This window comes from Cyprinus carpio, chromosome A21 (assembly GCF_018340385.1).
Source record: "Cyprinus carpio isolate SPL01 chromosome A21, ASM1834038v1, whole genome shotgun sequence".
Lineage (NCBI taxonomy): Eukaryota > Metazoa > Chordata > Actinopteri > Cypriniformes > Cyprinidae > Cyprinus > Cyprinus carpio.
Genome location: NC_056592.1, coordinates 12,225,415 through 12,246,323, shown reverse-complemented (window position 1 = coordinate 12,246,323; position 20,909 = coordinate 12,225,415). Strand labels below are relative to the sequence as shown.

At 37.0% G+C, this 20,909-nt stretch overlaps 1 protein-coding gene across 4 annotated transcripts in view; it reads right to left on the bottom strand.

The window, feature by feature from the left end:
* Positions 1-19,151, bottom strand: part of cadm1a (cell adhesion molecule 1a) — a 244,744-nt gene extending 225,593 nt beyond the window's left edge. For all 4 annotated transcript variants that reach the window (XM_042710882.1, XM_042710883.1, XM_042710884.1 and 1 more), the window contains exon 1: positions 19,010-19,151. In XM_042710882.1, the coding sequence (XP_042566816.1) occupies positions 19,010-19,100 (91 nt within the window). In that variant the 5' untranslated portion in view covers positions 19,101-19,151. The remainder of the gene's footprint in view (positions 1-19,009) is intronic.
* Positions 19,152-20,909: the final 1,758 nt, after the last annotated feature.

Here is a 20,909-nt window from a genome sequence, read left to right as displayed (position 1 = left end):
TTCACAAATATAACATGCGGTACCTACGTGTTCTGGATATGAAGTTGGATCACGAACAGTTGGTACTGATCCATCATTGAGAATTCTATTCGCTGAGTTACATTGTCCAGTTTTGTTAGAGGAGTATCCGAAGCACAAGCTGTAAAGGCTCCACCCTCTTTCTGGAAGGGGAGCATTAGCCACAGCTCATTTGCATTTAAAGAGACACACACACAAAAAAACTGTGTGTTTTGCTTCCACCCAAAAAGAGTTATTTCGGGCATGGTATTATAAAAGATATGTTGGGTATTTTGAGCTGAAACTTCACAGACACATTCTGGAGACGCCTGAGACTTAAATTATATCTTGTAAAAAGGGCATAGTAGCCCTATGTCCCCTTTAGAACATTGTTTGTCTTGATGTAGCCTACTATTGAAACAATATTTACGGACTGGCCCATTTACTACAAGTGCCTTTTTTATTATGCCAATATCATTCATTCTTCATTCATTTGTAAATTACCAACTGAGAGCAAAAGGTCTCTTGTGGTATTTTGTCCAGATTGTGCTAAACACACTGTTGATAGATGTGCGCATGCAGTCATGTGATGGTTTACAGGGCCAGAAGTATTAAACACAGAATTGTGGCTCCCCAGTTGCAGCAGTTACTGAAGGGAGACAGCAGCTAGTGTTGCATAATACCACTGATTTGCGTTCAGTATAAGCTCACAAGAAAGTAAATCAAGTGCTGCTGTTCTGTGAGCCTATATGGCTATGCTTCTCGGCCCATAATTGTGGGAGCTCGAGGATTGGCTTGAATATCTTTGGCTGTAATCCTATCTTTGCACATCCGTGACTTCAGAGCTCTCTGGGGCAAATGTGGAGTATCAACTTCACGCAGAATCTGCCTTCCCTCCTCCCTATTCTCTTTGAGTGTTGATGCCAATGGCAGCCTACCGTGGTCAGGCTTGAAAAACTGAGTACTGCTGCTTGAGGAGGATGAGGCGACAAATTTTCTCGGTTTGCTTTCAGACCATCTTGCTAGAAAAGGTACAGCAAGCCTACAGACATCTGAAGGGCTTGGCTTTGACGACGGTTTTGATGAAATTGTAGTGCTGACAGGAATGGTGCGCTTTAAAATGATTCTTCGAAGTTGTAAATAAAACCACTATTATTGGTGTTCATTTTACAAGAATTTATCTGCTATTAATTTCTGGGTGAAAATTGTTTCAAATTAAATCCTACACCAAAGGTCCTTTTACTATTCAAACTTTGGGAAGTGCAAATTAATTCTTTTAAATTAGCCCAATAATTTGGATTATAAAGGTAATATAATTTTGATTTCTGCTACACTGTAAACCCGAACAGTACTACTAACTTATAAAGAATAAGAACACTGCAATTAAAGTCTGTTAAATCGTTGATGCAACTTATAACAATTACATTTTCTGAACAAGGAATTTAGTTTTATTTTTGTGTAGAGCAACAGTTTTGAGTAAACTCTTCTACTTAAATTATTATTTTTAAGTTTACTAAGTGACGTAAAGTGACATCACTTCGTTGCTCTAACCGACGTTCAGAGAAGAATCCATTCAACATGGCAGAGACTCGCAAGCGACTGGAGCAATCTTAATGGAACAGCTTGTAAGTAAATCAAAACAACTGTGAAAAATTCTTATTTGCTTTTTGAGTGTTGTAAGAGTATTATGACAAAGGAATGTTTTGGGAAATGCTGTTTTTACACAGCGCTGTAAAGCGCGGCATTTCCCTATTGCCTTTGAATGCACATTTTGAATGCTATTTTAGCGTCACTGCTTATAGTATAATGTTAATGTTAGCCGGTAATTTTCAGTAAACGCAGTCCTAACGTACGTTTTGAATGTCACTGCTGTTAACTGCAATGTTTAGGGCTGTGTTTGTCAAAAGCACCATGAGCTAACGTTAAGTCGATTGTTGAGACCATTTGGTGGCAAATGTTTCTATGATCATCTTAGCCATACAATGCTTTTTTGAGGGGAAATGCCTGGTAAATGGGTTTTTTTTTTTGTCAGTTTTTAAACAACTAGCAGCTAAGAGTATTAATCCTAAACTGGGTTAAAGCTAATACACAGACATGAATTTTTGAATCTATTAAATTTACAAAAGCAGTCTACAAACTTGTAGTAAACCTATACATACTTTCTTTGATTGCAGGCTGAGCTGGATGCTGAACACAAAAGAGTGAGCCTCAACACAGCCATGTCACCCTGTAGCCCAAGACTAGTTACCCACTGAAGCTAAGCAGGGTTGAGCCTGGTCAGTACCTGGATGGGAGACCTCCCGGGAAAACTAGGTTGCTGCTGGAAGAGGTGCTAGTGAGGCCAGCAGAGGGTGCTCACCCTGTGGTCTGTGTGGGTCCTAGTGCCCCAGTGTAGTTATGGGGACACTACACTGTCAACAAGAACCGTCTTTCGGATGAGACGTTAAACCGAGGTCGATAAGAGTAGGGGTGTAACCTCGGCATCCTGGCCAAATTCACCCATTGGCCTCTGACCATCATGGTCTCCTAACAATCCCCATATGCACTGATTGGCTTCATCACTCTGTCTCCTCTCCACCAATAAGCTGGTATGTGGTGGGCGTTCTAGCGCACTATGCCTGCCGTCGCATCAGCCAGGTGGATTCTGCACACTGGTGGTGGATGAGGAGATATCCCCTGACAATGTAAAGTGCTTTGAGTGCTTAGAAAAGCGCTATATAAATGTAAGGAATTATTATTATTATTAACACTTAAGGTAACTTTTATTGAGTTAAAGAGCAAGTTGTGTGATGTGTCCTCACTAATAGGACACAGACTCGGCTTTCTCTTTTCTGCATCCATTTTTGGTTATACACTTATTGTGCATGTTTGTGGTTTTCTAGGTTTCTGCTGAGTTTCACCATATCAGAGAAAGTTGCATACACCAGCAAGATTTCACAGATGTTGCATGATGTTCCAAATGTTTGATCTTTAGGTGAGTGCAAATTCACAAACACTAACTACCTCCATCACTGTCTTCATTGTATATAAAATAAAGTTGGTCTGATTGTTTTACATGTTTATTTTTTTATTTACATGATGTCACCATGAAAGGAGCCCTTCATGCTCTCCAGTGTACATGTGTGAGGAGAACTGTTCTTCAGGACATGAAATGTAAGTATTAAGTGCATTAATAGATCTGAAATAGAGTAGGGGAACTATGTCGTCAGAACCAGGAAGTGTAATTCGCTGCGGGTTCCTTTGAGATTTCCAATTTATGAATAAAATAAAGCCTGTGGTAAACATAACTTGACGATACTTCTACGGGGTTTTTTTTTTCTACAGTGTAAACTGCACACACTCACAGCCTAAACCTTCTTATCTAACTACTTATTAAAAACATATGTTTTTAAAAATGAACATAACTGCTTCAAAATTTGTATTTTGGTAATGGATGTGTGTAATTTACGTTGTACAACAAAACATAAAAGTATCGTCAAGTTCTGTTTACCACAGGCTTTATTTTAATTGAAAAACCCCATTATAAAACCCCATAGGAAAATCTAGGAACAACCCAAGGACGAATTATTCTTCCGGGTACTGATGTTAAAGTTCCCCCACACTATTGGCAGTACACATAAATGTCCACTTTTAGTCTCTGAAGTTAAAATTCTACCCTCTGTCCTTATTCCAGGAGGAATTGGGCGAACCAGACATCACTGACACAAACACCTCTCCTGCTGATTTTGTTATCATGGACAAGGAAACCACTACAAGTCCTGCAAGCACTGTAGTTGTGATGAGATGATCTTCCAGTGTTTGACATTCAGAAATACACAGTTCACACAGTTTTAAAAAAGCTCATTAAAAAATCCTCAATTGTATATCCACAGTTGTGTGTGTGTTTTTTATGCATAAGTGTGTTTTTTGTGTTAGTATTTTTTATTTAATTTAGCACCACTGCATCAAAATAACTGGTAAATAAAAAAAGCATTCCATATGATAAACAATAATTTTAAGTACACTGCACTTAAACATTAAGCAAAAAAAAAAAAAATTAATTAAAACTTTTTAGTTTGACTTAATTGTTATTTATAATTATTGTTAAATTTTATCAGGTAATCGGTGTCAACAACATTTTTGAGTTTTCTGAACTTATCGGGTTTTACAGTGTAAGGAAGCCCAAAAAATATATTAAGAGCTTTTAGTTTGTGTTACCACAATGCAAAACATTTAAGTGGTAACCGACATCATGCCACAAATGAACATAACTTGTACTGAACCCAGAATATTCCTTGTTTCAACTACAGCAGCTGAGTGACAGTATTTCAATGGCCATTTTCTTGGTTGTAGTCTGGAAAATAGGAAAGGAATGGGGAAAAATGGCAAAAAAAAAAAATTATAGCTACACTGTAAGAAAGCTAATTTAGACTTGTTAATGCACCCCTTCATCGTCCGAGCATAGGCTTTTTTGTGTCAGCAATACATGTCTGAATTATAGATTTCTTGCAAATTTAAACTGCAGGCAGATTGTGTGCTACAAACTGAAACCCTGGAAGTTGATGCTTAGTGCTTTGCAAATTTGAAGATCAGTCATTCCATTATACCCGCCTGGACCAGTGGGAAGCATGCAGAAGGGAGGATTTTTTTTTCTTCAAGCAATTTTAGTCCCATTTCCATCCCAAATCAGCAGATTTCTGTGTGCCTAAAGGAACTGCTTCCAAAAAAACAACTGCGCTGTAGTAACGAAGACTAAAGCTCTAATTACATTTTTGGGCTTGCTTAGCAGAAGTCATAATTATACTACCTTTATTATGCAAATTAATGGTCTGATTTCAAAGAATTAATTACCCTTGTCCAAAGTTTGATTAGTAAATGGCTGTTTTCTGGTTCCAGCATTTTTTGTTGCTTAGTTTGTACAGTTGGAACATTTCAAACTGAAGACTCTGAGAGGAAATCCCTGCAAAATGACTCTGAACTGATTGCTTTCATTTTGATTATCAATACATGGCACTTTTTAAGTGGCAAGATCATTTCTACAACCCCATCCTTGTGCAGTTAGAAATTAATAAGTAAACAAAATTAAATTAAATGCCGCAACCCTTTCTTTAGCACATGAGTGCCTTTAATTGGAGACATTTGCATCACTCATCTGATAGGACTAACTTAATTTGAAGGTCTCTGTTGCTTTTAACCTCCATAGAGCTGAAGGAAATCAGTGGAGTGAAGTGATGCAGCTTTAAGACAAAGACTCAACTCAATGCTTCCTTCTTATTCAGAAGGAGTCCACACAAAAGACCAGCAAATGAAATGCAAGAGCAGAGCAGGCCACAATGGGCTGTCTGAATGGGCTGAAATGAGTTAGCCGAACATAAAGTCAACGCTGAATAAGGACAGACCGCAAGACCCAGTGGATTATTGGCCAGTGGAGGTGGAGGACGATTCTGGAACCTGAATGAGAACTCTCAGGCCAAACAAACTCAATCAAACCAAACTCTTAACCTCTGCTGGTGAATGACCTCAAATGTTGAAGCACCTCTTCTACTTGTGCTCATAATCATGACTTTAAGACTCGAGAGATTAACACAGGCGCAGCTTCTGTGGAAGGAACATATTCAGACTCTGGGAGAAGTCAATATTCATTCTTTTAGATAGGGCAAACTCTAACAAGTCACTGGGTTGTTGGCATAAAACCAAGCCAGAGAGCACACATACAGTACGTAGCTGAGACATCAGCTAGAATATCATCTACTCATTTACAACTTTATCTGGCTTTTGTCATCTAGATTTTGCTCTTTCACAGGTGTTGTCACACCATTTGTGTGCTATCTGGGAATTGCACATGTAAATGCCTGTAGCAACTATCTTTTTTAAAGGCATCAGTAGGCCATACTTTTACCGGCTGAGGATGTAATGCATTATGAAGCTGTGCCAAACACTTAAGCACATGATAAGCACATCAAGAATGACATTCTGAAGTTGTGACAAACACTTAAGGAAATGTCAAGCACTTCAGGAGCAGAGCGATGAGATACAACGACAATCCTCTGACCATGCTGAGAGCCAGCTTGAAAATATAAGCAGCCTTCTTTTCCACACATTCAAATTTAACCGTTAGGTATACGAGGTGACAGATTATTCATTTTTCGCTTTCACTGACACACCATAGCTTTTATCTGATAGCGACAAAAAGGGAGCGAAAAGAAAAATACTAGGACAGCATAAGCAAATTACCACGAGGCTTATATCTTCACTAAGCTCATTTTCCAATAAAACGTTCTTCCAATATCACAGATAAGGCTAGGAAAACATTCCAAGCTCGACATCTTGTTCTCCGACAGGGTGGATCAGAGCAGAGCTCCCCGTGTGCAGATAAGAGGGGGTTAAAGCAGAAATAAAGCCCACGCCAATCCCTCAGCCTCCCAGCGCGGATGTTGGGTGCGCCAGACGGGAGAGCCGGGCCCCCAGAAGGCTTCGTTGGCCGTGTTCAGCCGCAGAATCACTGTAAATGCCTCATTAAATGCCAAAACCTGGAAAACATAATCACAGTAATGAGTGAGAACACCAGACGTCACAATGCACTCAATCCAGCAGGTCTCCAAACCTGGCCCCTGGCTGCTCGGCCACAGCGCCTGGCTTTCATCTCCACCAACACAATATTACAATTAGCATGCTGATTAGCACCTGCCCAGAGTCACTCGGAATGAAGGGGCTAATGACAAAGTGGGCCAGTGTTGTATGTCATGTTCATTGGTAAATATCAACCACTTGGTATTCAGCGTGCCTGAATATGTGCCCTCTTCAGCAAAAAGGAATTGTTTAGTTGAAAGCAACACTGAGGGAGATAGCGGTCACTGGTGCGTCTCATTATTTCCATCCATGTCTGAAAATCAGAGCTGCAAACAACAGAGTAACAAAGCCTTTAATTGTCCACAACCTTTATTTAATGAGCAGATTTTCATGACAAAATGGCTTGCTTTATCACTGATGACGCAACTTGCTTTTCATGCGAGAGGAGACTCAAATGATACTCCGAAAATATCTACAGTAACAACAACAGGAATATCTGATGCAAAAAGCGAACTGTCGGCGGGTGGGTCAGGTGCCGACTTTATATATGGTAAAAGGGGATTCCAACCTTGTGCGGTTACTTAATTTCCTATGTTGAGTCTATTTTTTATTTTTATTTTTTCACAGCATTGTTTTCATCACCTCACTTCCTGTTCCCAGTGAATCAATATGCGGTCAATCTCTAGGCAAGGAGAATGCATCGATTTAGTTCTTAAGGCTGTACAACCTTTAATCTCCTGAAACGTTGTTGAGCCCCTGAATGCTTTGAGGGCACTTTATGCTGGACTGTGCAAAAGCTAAACTGGGCAGGAAATCTATCCACAATCAACAGCCCAGCCTCTTATGGCTAACCTAAGGGCTAAAGGTGGAGCGTGTTTTGGCTCTGTTGAGGCAACCTATAAGCTGAGATTTAACTCTTTATTGATCCCCAGCAGGAAATTCAGGTAATTTCCCTGCATTTGTATGGACCTGTGTCCTTCTTATTAAACATCTCATGTGAGTTTCAGTAGCTTAATATAAAATAGTGTCAATAAAACAAAATCTAGTGTGAAGAGTAGTGTGTATCGCTTAAATTATGTTTGCTGCAACTCTGATTTGCTGTGAATACATTCGGAATGTATTCTTCCATGCCCTCTGATTTGGAGGAGGAAGGTAATTATTTCTGTGAAAGAAAAGGATGATGATATTTGGTATTAGGTTCTTCATGAGGGTTTTTGTGGCAGGCATTGTGAGGTGCCAAGGCCATGTTAATGAATATGTACACTGTCCACTGTTTGATAAAGTTTGAAATTAATTAGTGGCTGCTAAACAACTAAACTCATCAGCCCCTGTTTTTATGAGACAATACCCCTGAGTGTTTGGAGAATAATCCAGAAGTTTAAGCTGCTCCCCATTATTGATGATACAAGCAGAAATTAGTTATTATGTTCTAGGCATACCACTAAATTTGACAGCACAATGAGTCACATTATATTCTGTTTTATAACTAACTTTGATCAGGCTTTTTTTGTAGGGCTGGGTATCGAGTTCAATACTTTTAAGGTTCTCAGTGTGCCTCAGTAAAAAAATAAATAAACAATCATATAGGTTTTTGAAATGTAAATAACAAGAACAAGAACAAGCCTTATACACAAAAAGTTGTAATGTTTGTCAGTTCATTTTGAGGTGGACATGATGAAAGTAATACTGGTTTCATCACTTTTCATTCAGACTACAAGCTGAAAAAGTAAAGCATGTATTTCTTGTGCTGCCATTTAAGAGTGGTACAAGAGATACTGAATATTTTAGAGCATTTTCTTTCTAAATAATGCATATGTTAAAGAACTGTTAATGAACCTGAATAGTGGTCGACCATTATATCGCCATGGCTGTACATCGGCTGATATGTGCCATTTTTCAAATACCGGCATCGGCCGATACATTTTCCTCTTTAGCCGATGTGTTTGACTTTTATTTTGACGGCACTGAGAATGGTAGCACCTGAGTACACATCACTCACATTCTCCGTCCTCATTGTTCGCTGTCACCATTTTACAGTTCTGTCTAATATGGATAGAAGTCTGTCTAATAATCAGATAGAACTGTTAAACAAAGGAGGTATACAAAAAAGTATTATAACCATTGCTTTTAAATTATAAGTACTACAAAGGCAAACATTACAATACTTTCTCATTTACTGTCAGCATTCAGCAAATACACATTTATATCATTTAAACAAATCTTTGAATGTCTAATAAACATTTAATTTCACAAACCTTGCAGACTTAGTCAAATCCAGCTGTGAGATCTTGTGAAGTGTGCATTTGTATCCTGCATGATCGTGTGTATTCTGCTTGACAGTGGGTCTGTGTGAATTAAATCGATCAACAACATTTAAACTCGTGATTTCAAACTATGCTGCTCTTTAACCATTTGCCCACTGTCATAATCAAGTCATTTTCACTTGTGTGCTGTATGTAAAATGAGTGTTACCTGGGCTTTATTTGAAAAAAAAAAAAAAAAGTAAAAAAAAAAACAAACACATACATATGGTTCCTAGCACACACAACCTTGAAAGATTACTAAGTGCCCTGTTGGTTTCAGTGTTTGCTTTCTTTTTATTTATATTTTTTATATTTATTTATTTATAAGTATTTTTATTTTACCATTTATTTTTCAGGGTTTCTGCAGGTCTTTAAAAAGTCTTTAATTTAGTTGTATCAGATTTAAGGCCATGAAAAGCCTTAAATGGTACAAGAAAGGCATAATTATTATTTCAAGAGGTCTTAAATTTGGAAATGTAAAGACAAGAATTGCGATATGGCTTAATGTGATGATTAAACTTCAAAAGTTGATTATTTCATTGGATAAATATGAGTGCTGCATGTTACAAAGTCAGGTTCTGCACTGCTTTGAGTACTGCGATAACCGGGGAAACCGCCGTATTTTGCTGTTCCAAAAGTGCCACCTGTCGGCAGAGAATGAATATGCACTTTCAATCAGCCAGTCTGCTGTTTATGTTCAGACCAATGTCAAAATCAACCCTTATTTTTACACAGCAAACATGCAGTTGTAAATGTCAACTGGTGGATCTAAGATATATATTTATATAAATTATTTAATTAATATAATAATTGATTGATAACAATTGTTTAAATACAACAATTCATACTTTTGACTTTTCTTAAAATTTGTTTAAAGGTTGAAATGTTAAGTTTATAATTTTATAAAACTATTTTGTGAAAACCTGTATCCGATCTGTAAATCATGCTTTTTATGGTCATTTTACAGTTTAAATTGTTATCATAGATGTTTCCCTAACCCGCTCACATGGTATTATTTTGAAATTAATTAATTAATTTCAAATATTAATTAAAAATTAAAATAATTATTCATATTTATATATATATATATATATATATATATATATATATATATATAATATATATATATTATTTTTTTTTTTTTTTTTTTTTTTTTTTTTTTTGCAACTTTCTAGACACTTGTTCTCCTTGCCATCTGTTAAGAACTCATGAATAAGTAGGTGCATTATTTAGCAATTAACAAAAAGTACACTAAGTGGGTGAATGTAATGATCTATAAACTCCCTTTTTTTTGCTGGAAATGATATTATTGCAGGACCTAAATAAGCACTCTAGGGTTTATTGGCTGGCACAAGACAAAAGCACATTTATTTGGACTGCCAGAACAAGAGATAATGCAGAACATACATTATAAAGAGTCAGGATAGTGCAAAGTATCCACCTACCCCACACTTAGCACTTTATCATGGTGCTTAAATAGGGCTGTGGAATTATAAAGGAAGTCATTAGATTTAATTAGACCAATTAGATCCAAATTGAAACAGAATGATGTGGGTGCATGCCACCAAACAACAAGGCTCTGATACAGTGAATCCTAATTGAAGCACAGACTAGGCAGAGGAAGGGATAAAAGAAAAACAGCAACAGACACATTTGTGGATATAATTTAGCCTTAAATACAATGGAGACCCCACTCCCTACGTGTAAATGCATGCACTGAGCTCACAGAGAATTGGGGACCACACTGCCTTTTTTGTGATTGGCAGTGTTTAAAAGAAAATTACAGGCCTCCCTCCCCACAGGTTCAACTGATTATTCTCAAAAGACAAGCCAAGCTGCACCATAATCTCCGTGTTTCCATGGGGTCCTGATTGTAGCACAGCCCTGGAAGTTTGATAGAGCAAACTTCAAAGGAACGAGCGAGGTAAGGTGCCTGCTCTCTCGGGATTGCGGTTGTGCAGGCGTGGGTATCGAAGCATGAATTATCTATTAGTGTGACTGATATTATAGCAGGGGCCCTATTTTGAGACTGAAATAGACATATATATCACGAACTTGTGGCTGCATGGTGTTCGCGCTGCCACTAAAGGCTGATAATCTAACGGCATCATTAGACCACCATTACTAGGCCAGATTTGATGAGCCTTGAATGCACATAAATGGTGCATGTGTCAAAAAACACAGTACAATTGAAATTACATTTATATCCACACTAAAATATGAAATAGGAGTCTCTTCATGGTGAAGTGCTAGTAAATCCCTTAGATGATAAAAAATTTACATTTAACTGCATAAGTCTTTACCCTTCCGTGAAAATCAGCATGAAGACAAAACTGCCAATTGAACAAGCTTTTTTTAGACAAATTTCAAAGAAATGTGGGAGGAATCTCAAGGATCTGCAATAATATTCAATGTGCAAAGGCTCAGCATTTGGCAGACAGTTGCATTTGAAGAGAAGCTACTAGATGATCCAAGAAAAACATTGTTGTGAAAGGGGCTGGGGGACTCGACAACTTACACAAGGCCAAACACTGAACAGCCACAATGTACCGAACACAACAACGAGTGCAACACATCACTTATACTCTATCATTTTCGGGCTGTAAAACGAGACCCCGGAGAATTAAGATATGGTGTTTGTCATCATTTAACACTTGCTTCTTGGACAACAATCCCAACTGCTATGGAATACCACAGGGAAATGAAGCCAAATATTCTGACACCTCTTCAAACTTTCATTTCATCGTATCTGCTTTATATTCATCTGATACAAATTTCACATGCTTCTATATGCCTTGAACCATAATTCTCCTATGCTATAACATCCTCTTTTCTCGCTCCAGAAAGGGCTGGCCATTCTATCTGTGCCTTCTGTTTTGTTACTGTTCAGGGGTGACTCTCTGACCTGAAGGGAAAAAATAAGAAGAAGAAGAAGAAAAAAGCCAGATGGCTTATTTAACTGAGCTTTTGTCTGGAACCCAAATATGCCTGTTGTCAGCACAGTAGGGGAACAAAAGAAGAAGCCTCAGATAACAGGATTAGCAAATCCAGATTGGGAAGATTTTGTCTACATGGCATAAACACACAAGAAAAGGGTTGCTAGTCCATTGCATGAGCCTTTAAGAACCTAAGGCAAGCTAATATCCTTTATTTCATCACACTTATCACTAAATCGCATCGAGTAAAGATTCACAAATTAGTGGATTAGACATCCTAACAAAAAAAAAGATGATTACACACATCTTTATTAATGTAAAGCAATGTTGGTGATTGGTGATTTGAAAGTCTATTTAAACTTAAAATTATATACACATAAAGAATCTTCATAATAAGAAGATCACCAATAACTATAATACAGCACAGGACAGTACCTTCAGGACACCCTGTGAATGATAAGCTGAAATAAACAAAATATCTCTAGGCCTGGAATCTCTTCTTTATATGTAAAGAGCACAATAACATGCCTTTGCTGATGGACAAATCTGACAGGCACATCAGTGGATGACAAAAATGACTGAAAGCAGCTTATTCCAAAACATTATTGCAAGTCCATCAATGTCCCCTTAGTGACCGGATTACTGAGTATCTGTTCAGGGAGTGCATAAAAACACATGATTACAGGCATTTGGGGCTCAGCAAATGCTTTTCTATATTAGAGACAAATAGATTCTTTTACGTTGCTGTTTTGATGCATAAAAGTAACCATGCATTTTACGATAAAGCCCATATATTTTTATGCATCTATAAAAACACACACACACAAACATACATTTAATTATTTATTTTTTATTTTAATTATTTATTTTTTATTTTAATTATATATACAAATGTTTCCCCTGCCATTTGCAGTACAGGGAAAATCTTCAACATAAACTGGTTTAAACAGCATTTGCACAAAAGAGTTTATATTTGCACATGTAAATCTTCACTTCACTGCAGTATCTACTTAAGACTAATGCTGCATCCCACACTAGGCCTGTCACGATAACAACTTGTTGTTGTGTGATATATTGCCCCAGAAATAAATACGATAAACAATATTATTGTCATTTCAAGACCATTTGATGCCACTGAATATATAACCACAATATAACAGTATAATAATGCAAACTTTTAATTCTTAAGAATATTTCGATCATGGAAATTAAGTCAAAATATTAGATACCTTAAAAAACTTGAATAAATAGTAAATAAACATTTTCTAACAAAAAGTGCAAAGTAAAAAGTAGAAAAAAAGAAAAATACAACAAAAAACTTTTTCCATCTACATATTTTTCCCGGACCTTCTTTTCTCTTAAATTAAGGGTGCACTGTATTGAAAAACAAAATTCCTACTTATCAGTCAGATGTCTGTATGCACAAAGGCACAGATCCCTAAACAAGGCCATATCTGCAGATGAAACTTTGTTTGTAGAAGCATTTTTTAAATTTTAACTAGCACCGACTACACCACATCAGTACGAGAAGCTGCAAAAGACACAGGCGCAAGTGGAATGCAAAAAAAGCATGGTGACATAAATTTTTATGTAAATATAATGGGCAATATATTGCGTCACCAAAAATTATTGCGGTCACATACATATAAATCGATATATTGATTATTGCGACAGGCCTATCCCACACCCATCTGTCTAGCTCATTTGTGCAAAGCTCCTGACTAGTCTGTCTTTACTGACTGTGTTTTAGGGATGGGTCACAATGGTCCAACCACCAACTATTTGACACTGTATTTTGTTTCTTCTCCTGCCACAGATGTAAGATAAACCACTTGACTTAAGATTTAAGCGAAGGCTTCTACCATGTTTTTTGGCACAAACAAACAATCAATCCTCCTAAAACATTGCAAGGGAATACACAGATCTATAATAACAGTTAAATGTAATTCTAACCTGCCTTTGATATTGACATGAAAACCACGAATCCTGTGGCAAGTTAGAAAATACAAACACTATTTTTAATCTGATGTTGACCTAAGACATGACACTTGCAGAGCACTGAGAAATTCTTGCCGTGTTGTTAGATGAACATCGCAGATCACCCCAGCGGGCCCATCCTACTGCATTTCACCAGACACTGAGAGATTACAGCCTGACCTATTTTGTTTTATTAGGAAAAATGAATCCTTTGACATAGTAGGTCAGAGGAGCCAGTACAAATGGCTTCATCTTTTTCATCATAAAACAAACATGTAAAACCCTTTCACATTTGCCCTTCAAGTGTGACCTGATAAAATAATTTTAACAAAGCCTAAGGTAGTGTGAAGGGGATGGAATGATGAGTGTCAACCATGCGCATTGCTGATATAAAGCCCCGGTGATCTTAAATGACGAGAAGAAACAGGAGGGAGTGAGATACAAATTGTAATGTACCCAATGATTCAATGTCAGAACACAATAAAATGACAAGCGCAAAAAACAGGCTCGCCGAGCATTTGTGCATTGGCTGTAATGAATGGACTGAAACTCCAAAAGATTGCGTGCACATTTATCTTTTTGTCTGCATGCTGCGGCTCTAAGCCACAAAAAGCTCTGAACAATACAAGCTGTGAACAAAGAGAACTATCAAAGAACAAATTGTTATCCAAAAAGAAGAGCCGACAACTTCCAAGCCATTTAACATCTTCAATGGATTCAACAAGTTCAATTCCTGCTGTATGGACCAAATATGTAATCCAGCATCTTGGGATTTCCGAAATATGAACAGACCAACCACTAAGCATTTGACTTTGTAGTGATTTCTGAACCAAAGAGTCCTCTTTTATCTTTCTGTGTAGTGCAAAAGGAAAAACTCATTGTTGATTATCAGAGAGCACTAAATCCGTATTTGTACAGCCAGAAGATAAACGGTTGTGCTTCCCAAAAGACCTCACTTTATGATAACAAACATATCGCCTCTCTCTTGATGGGGACGAGATATTTTTTGAGAAAAGAGCAGCGATTAACCTTATACGTAAGACTTCTGAGTGGGTGAATTGTTCTTAATGGTAATGCTAATGGGTGCTGGTAATCTCTATTTAATGAGAACTTGCTCAGCGTGAGCTGCAATATGATGGTATATAGTAAACTGCTCCATCATCATCAGCTCTCCGGCACAGGATGAGAAGTAGGAGGTTGTGGTGGTTCTGCATTTCACAATTTGATCCTTCGGTTCATCAGCTGTCTGCAAAACAAGCTCACAGTTACACTTAACGTGAAAAATCGTCTCAATTACCACGAAACACTAAGGTGCACCTGCGTAATGCCATTATTCACAAATGTTCAATAAAGTTCTTTGTGCTAATTACCTCAAAAATGTAAATTAAAATATAAAACATTATTAAATGTTAAAATATATAAAATATTTTACATATTTATTTATTAATATAATATTTATCTATCTGATATAGTAGATTAGCATACAAGTTAATAAAACCTTTACCTAGAAGTCTGCGAACTACTAAAATGCAACTCTTTTTAAAGCACATTTTGTTTGATAATCATCTCTTGGGTGGTACATGGAACGGCTGATTGCATGACAATGATTCTTGGGGATTCTCTTACTCAGCAAACAAGCATCCCAGCTTGCCTCCTCTAGAATAAAGCATCCTTGTTGGACGTTTCACCCAAACAAAGAGCAATTTAGAAGAAATTAGGATCAAACAACTCTCATGCTGGTCAGCATGTATTTTGCCTTTGGGGCCTTTATTGTGTTGAAAAAGGGGAACGTCATTACAGAATTTTAATCGAGACACAACTGCCTTTATTTACTGAAATAAATACATAATTTAGTCCATGTTCACAATGGGTAATATGAATAGGAGCTTTTGTCTTTGTCAAAGTCAGTGAGCTCATTGATCATCTAGTGGTTGAGTTTTGTAATGGCTCTCAGCATCTTGACTCATCAATCATTATCTTCATGTCTGTGTCATAGTGGCGTTTAGGCCAAGGCAAATAACCTGACCTTTGCTAAAGGAATTTTTTCCAATCCAAAACATCTAATACCAACCCAAAGTCAATTGCTCACCATTTTTCTAATGATTACACGTACAGTATTTCATTTGCAGTCGCTAAATAAGTGAGCCATGCCAAAAAGCAATTGAGCCAAACGATTTCTAATAGAAATGCAATGATACCATAAGAATGTCTATCATCCCCTTACACACGTATATAACGAAAAACATTACCAATAACACTAGTAATCTCTCTAGATAAAGCCCAAACTGAAAGAATTAAGAGAGCTCTTGTCTCTCCTTGCACTGTCATTTTTACAGAGCCAAGCAGCCAATCAATAGCGAGGCGGGCATGGCAGACTCAAGCCGTAATCCTCAAAATATTCTTATGTGGATTAGCTTCTCCCCCAGCCATTTTCATTTTCACTCTGTAATGTATTAGTCTGACAGCCAAGTGGAGCAAAACAAATAATACACACTTCAAAGGGGAAGAAATGTCTAATGACAGCAACCTGGTTAAGCTACTGCTTGCCTTTTCTCTATTTTCATATAAACTTATTTGCAGCAGGTCCTAAACAAATTATACATCCTATATGCTGTGTACCAAACGTTCATCTGATCTGAAAGCATTATCGCTGGCTAATGGAAACTGAGGGATTCCCTGAAATATGAGGCTTTTGTCAAAGAAGGGCTATTAAGCATAAGCTTCTATGCTTTGCATTTAAAGATATTGTGTGGAAACGCCAGAGCACAATTAAACAATGCTTAAACCCTCAAAACAACAGGCACGGAAGAGACTTTAAGCATTTAATGATTCAGAAGGGTTAGTAAGAGCAAATGGAGATTTCGCACAAGCTTGGAAGCAAAGTAGCTGGTATATAGGAGGAATCACTGGGGCAAGTTGTCACGTGCTATAGGCATTAGAGTAATTATAAGTAAAAAGTACAATTAGACAAATGCATATTTTCTCTTGCAGTGGTTTAGAAATTCTAGTTTAAAACATCTATTTCAATCCCTTTTTACTGAAGAAAATTTTTATTAAATTAATTTAAACTAATATATTCCAAGATCTATTTTCTCTTGCAGTGGTCATTTAATTTAAATTAAATTATTTTAAATTAATATATACTAAGATATTCCATTTTTATTTTAGACTCTCTCACTGTTAAAATAAATGACACCTACACATTTGTTCAAGTAATAACATACTAACCACAATATGTTTGCAGAAATAACTATTACTCATCACATTATACCAGCTCTGAAAAGTCTCCACATTTTAAGACTAGCTATTATTGTGGCATGACGACATCAGAATGATGACAAGGTCACTATAATGATTTAATGTCAGTCGCGCATCATCTTAAGGGGAAATCTCGGAACTTAGATAAGAAAACCGGTTTGACATGCTCTCTGAAGCCTATCGTTAGCACTAATCAGCTCAACGAACCAACGTATTTCCAAGTAGAGTCCCTTGTGTTTCCAATCACTGACTCTGCCTCCTCCAAAAGTAAAAGAATCTTTGTTCTCCACACCTTCTTTTCATAGCCATCGATATCCGGCGAGATAAAGCCAAACAAACCATCTAACGTTACACTGCGAACGAGCGACGCAACGCGGCAAACGTAGAACCTCCACATTACAATCGCAACGCGACAAAAACCACGCTCCCATTATAAACAACAAAGCGATGCTCGCATTATAGATGCAGCTTCCGAACAGACGCAGCACGAGCGTCGACCAAGACATTTTATTATGTTTCCAAGTGAAAAGACATGCACTTGTTGACTCCGTTTGAACGCTTCGACTGCTGTTGGCCTAAAAGATTATTCTGTAAGTTGAAAGACAATTGAGTTACAACATAAGAGCGGGTAAATAAACAATAGGTTACTTAAGAGAACTGCGTTAAATAACAGGGGAAATCTTGGCAGTGCCACGAGCATCAAAACATTCCCTAAGCAGCAGAAGACTCTGTGTTATTCTAATGTTTTCAAAAGGGAAAGTGTTTGTGTTTGTTTTTAAAACAAATCTGCTACCGCAGCCCCTGTAATTTACTATTTGAGCAGTGCCTGTTTTTAAATATCCAGAAGTAAGAACAAGTACAGAGAAACAGTGCGTGGATGCTGCCAGTTTAGAGAGAGCGAGACACAGACAGTATGCGCTACTCTGACTTAAAGGGACATGTCACCCAAAAATTAAATTTCTGTCATTTATTCACCCTCGTGTTGTTCCATATGGAAACCCAAAAGACGTACGGCTTTATTTTTTCGTCGGGCACAAAAGGAGATGCAAACATGTTAGGGACTGACAGCCTCGGGTCACCATTCATTTCAATGCATATTTTTCAATACAAAGTGACTTTGTGACTGAGTCATTCTGCCTCACATCTCCTTTTCTTGTTCCTCAGACGCCAGATATGAAACAACATGAGGAACAATAAATGACCATTATTCTAAATTTAAGTGAACTGTCCCTTTAAAGCAAAAATGATAAGCGTTAATGCGTATTCCTAAACTTTAAAGATCTCGTTCGCCGGCGTATGCGAGCTGCATGAAGCCAATGTAGATGATGTTTGCTGTCCGTGATGCATGTAACTGCTGTATCTTGTATCCACAATCCATTTCAATTACTTGCAAACTAGTAAAGGCTCAAAAAGACTGCGGTTAATAGCCTAAAATCTGATTCGAGATCTACACACAGGAGTAATTTAACTGAAAGAAGCATCAGCTGAGGATCAAATCCATTAGATTAATCAATCAGAAGCTGTTATTTCAGAACGATGATTCAGAGCTTTGCGTTCAATAAAGGTCAGTGTATGTTCCGCTCTCCAAAAGCCTGCTAATATCGTGATAAAAGCTCTACAGTAGACTATATCTGGGTCACATCATTAGTGTTACTAATGTGCTGGTAAAACAATGTTAACGTTAGTTTTGTGTAAAGAGAGAAACATCAGCTTCTCCCTCACCAGAGACCCGCAGCTAAATCAGCTGGAAAACATCTGCAGACTTTATCGCGTCAAAGTTAACAGAAAGGATGAGAAAAACCCGCATATTGCTCGAACGTTGCAGTTTGAACAACATATATCTTAACTTTGTAACACATCGGTACTTTGAACTATTACTTTCAATCAAGACGCCACACTGTGTAACGTTACATATCCCCGGCTCGCTGGCTGGCTCGACCATTTCTGCCTTAAAATACGAGCAGATTGATCCAAAAGCACAGTTCCTACCTGTATTGATAGCTGCCAAAATGGTGAATAAAATGAGGAGAGTAGCGAGAGATCCGTTGCTCGTGTTCGCCATGTTGGACACCTGCTTCATTCTGAAGCTCGTGAGTGAGTTGAGCTTCACCTAGAGAGCAACGGGGGCTGCGCGTCAGGAGATGCTGGGAAAGGGCGGGAACAAATACCCATTCAAAAAGAACGTCAACACATTTAACACAGCTCTTATACTGAACCGTGTCTCTTGATGTTATCGAATAAATCATTTTTGTGTCGTAATTTAAAGACAGAAGAAAAAGGCCCCCTGCCCCTCCACAAAAAGTACCATATAGTTTAGAATAGAATAGAATGCCATAATGCAGTTACTACAGATTCTGTGTGCAGTTACTATTGGTAATAAAGCCATAGGCTACATTAAATACCATACATAAAACATAATTACATTAATATATATTTTTTGAATATTCATACTTTATATTTTAATAATAATAATAATTATTATTATTATTATTATTATTATTATTATAAAATATGCAGTTGTGATAATACCACTCTCGCTGTACTAACTAGCCTATAAAATTATTTAAGCAGGACCTATGTTTACCATTAACACTGTTCCCACTGTAACAATATAATGTCTTTAGAGGAAAAGAGTGCCTCTAGTGGCGTCCACCTAGCGTCTCTCTCTCTCTCTCTCTCTCTCTCTCTCTCTCTGATGTTTTTGAGTCAAACTAAAGCTACATTTATTTGATCAAAAATAAAATAAAACCAGTAATACTGTGAAATATTATTACAATTGAAAAATATTTATAATAATATTGTAATTTAAATGTATTAAATTCAAATTAAATTGATATGTGATGGCAAAGCTAAATTTTCAGCAGCTATTACTCCAGTATTCAGTGTCATATAGAAATCATTTTATTATTTCCCTTTTGAACTTTCTGTTCTTTAAAGAATCCTAATATGAAATATGAAGCCAGTTTCAACTGCTGATCTGATCTGTTTTCAAAACTGATAATAATAAGAAATGCTTCTTGAGCAAATCAGCATTAGATTTCTGAAGGATCATGTGACACTGAAGACTGGAGTAATGACTGCTGAAAATTCAGCTTTGCCATCACAGGAATAAAATAAATTACATTAATGATCTTACCGACTTGAGAATCTTAAAATCCTTACATTTACATATCCTTAGCTAAGTAATTAAGTACTTTTAAAAATAATTACAAATTGAAAAAAAATGAATTTTAAAGTAATATAACTTAAAAATAGAACTAACTAACATTAATTATAATATATTAATTTATCTGTCTAGTCATGTCTTAAAAAAATATAATTATGTCTACCAAGCTCTGATAATGTATGGAATATAATATTAACAGACTATCCAAATGTTAATAAAACAATAGGCCTATACCTTTAGAAACACAGATGTGTCTGTCACTTTAATGGTATGGTTCAAACAAAAATGAAATTAGTCATAATTTACTTTACTGCATAAATTTCTTTCTTCTGTTGATCACAAAAGAAGATACTTTGAAGAATGTCTCTCGACTAAACAGCTGATGGTTGTAACTTCCACAGTAAGGTAAAAAAAAAAAAAACATTGAGTCATTGGGGACCATGGTTACCCACATTATTTAAAGTATCTTCTTTTATGTTCAGCAGAAGAAATAAATTATTACAGGTTTAGAACAACTTGTGTGTGTGAAAATAATTTTTTATCATTTTGGGGTGAACTGTCCATTTAAGTCAGAGAGTCCACCGTGAACAACTATGCCTCTCTGCAAACTGCGCGTGAATCATTAGTTACTGGAGTGACACATTGATAACTTTCCCTTTCAGCGCTACATCTGGAGAGTCTTGTGTTCAGAGGGCAGATGACCGCGCAGGTTTGTTTACCGCA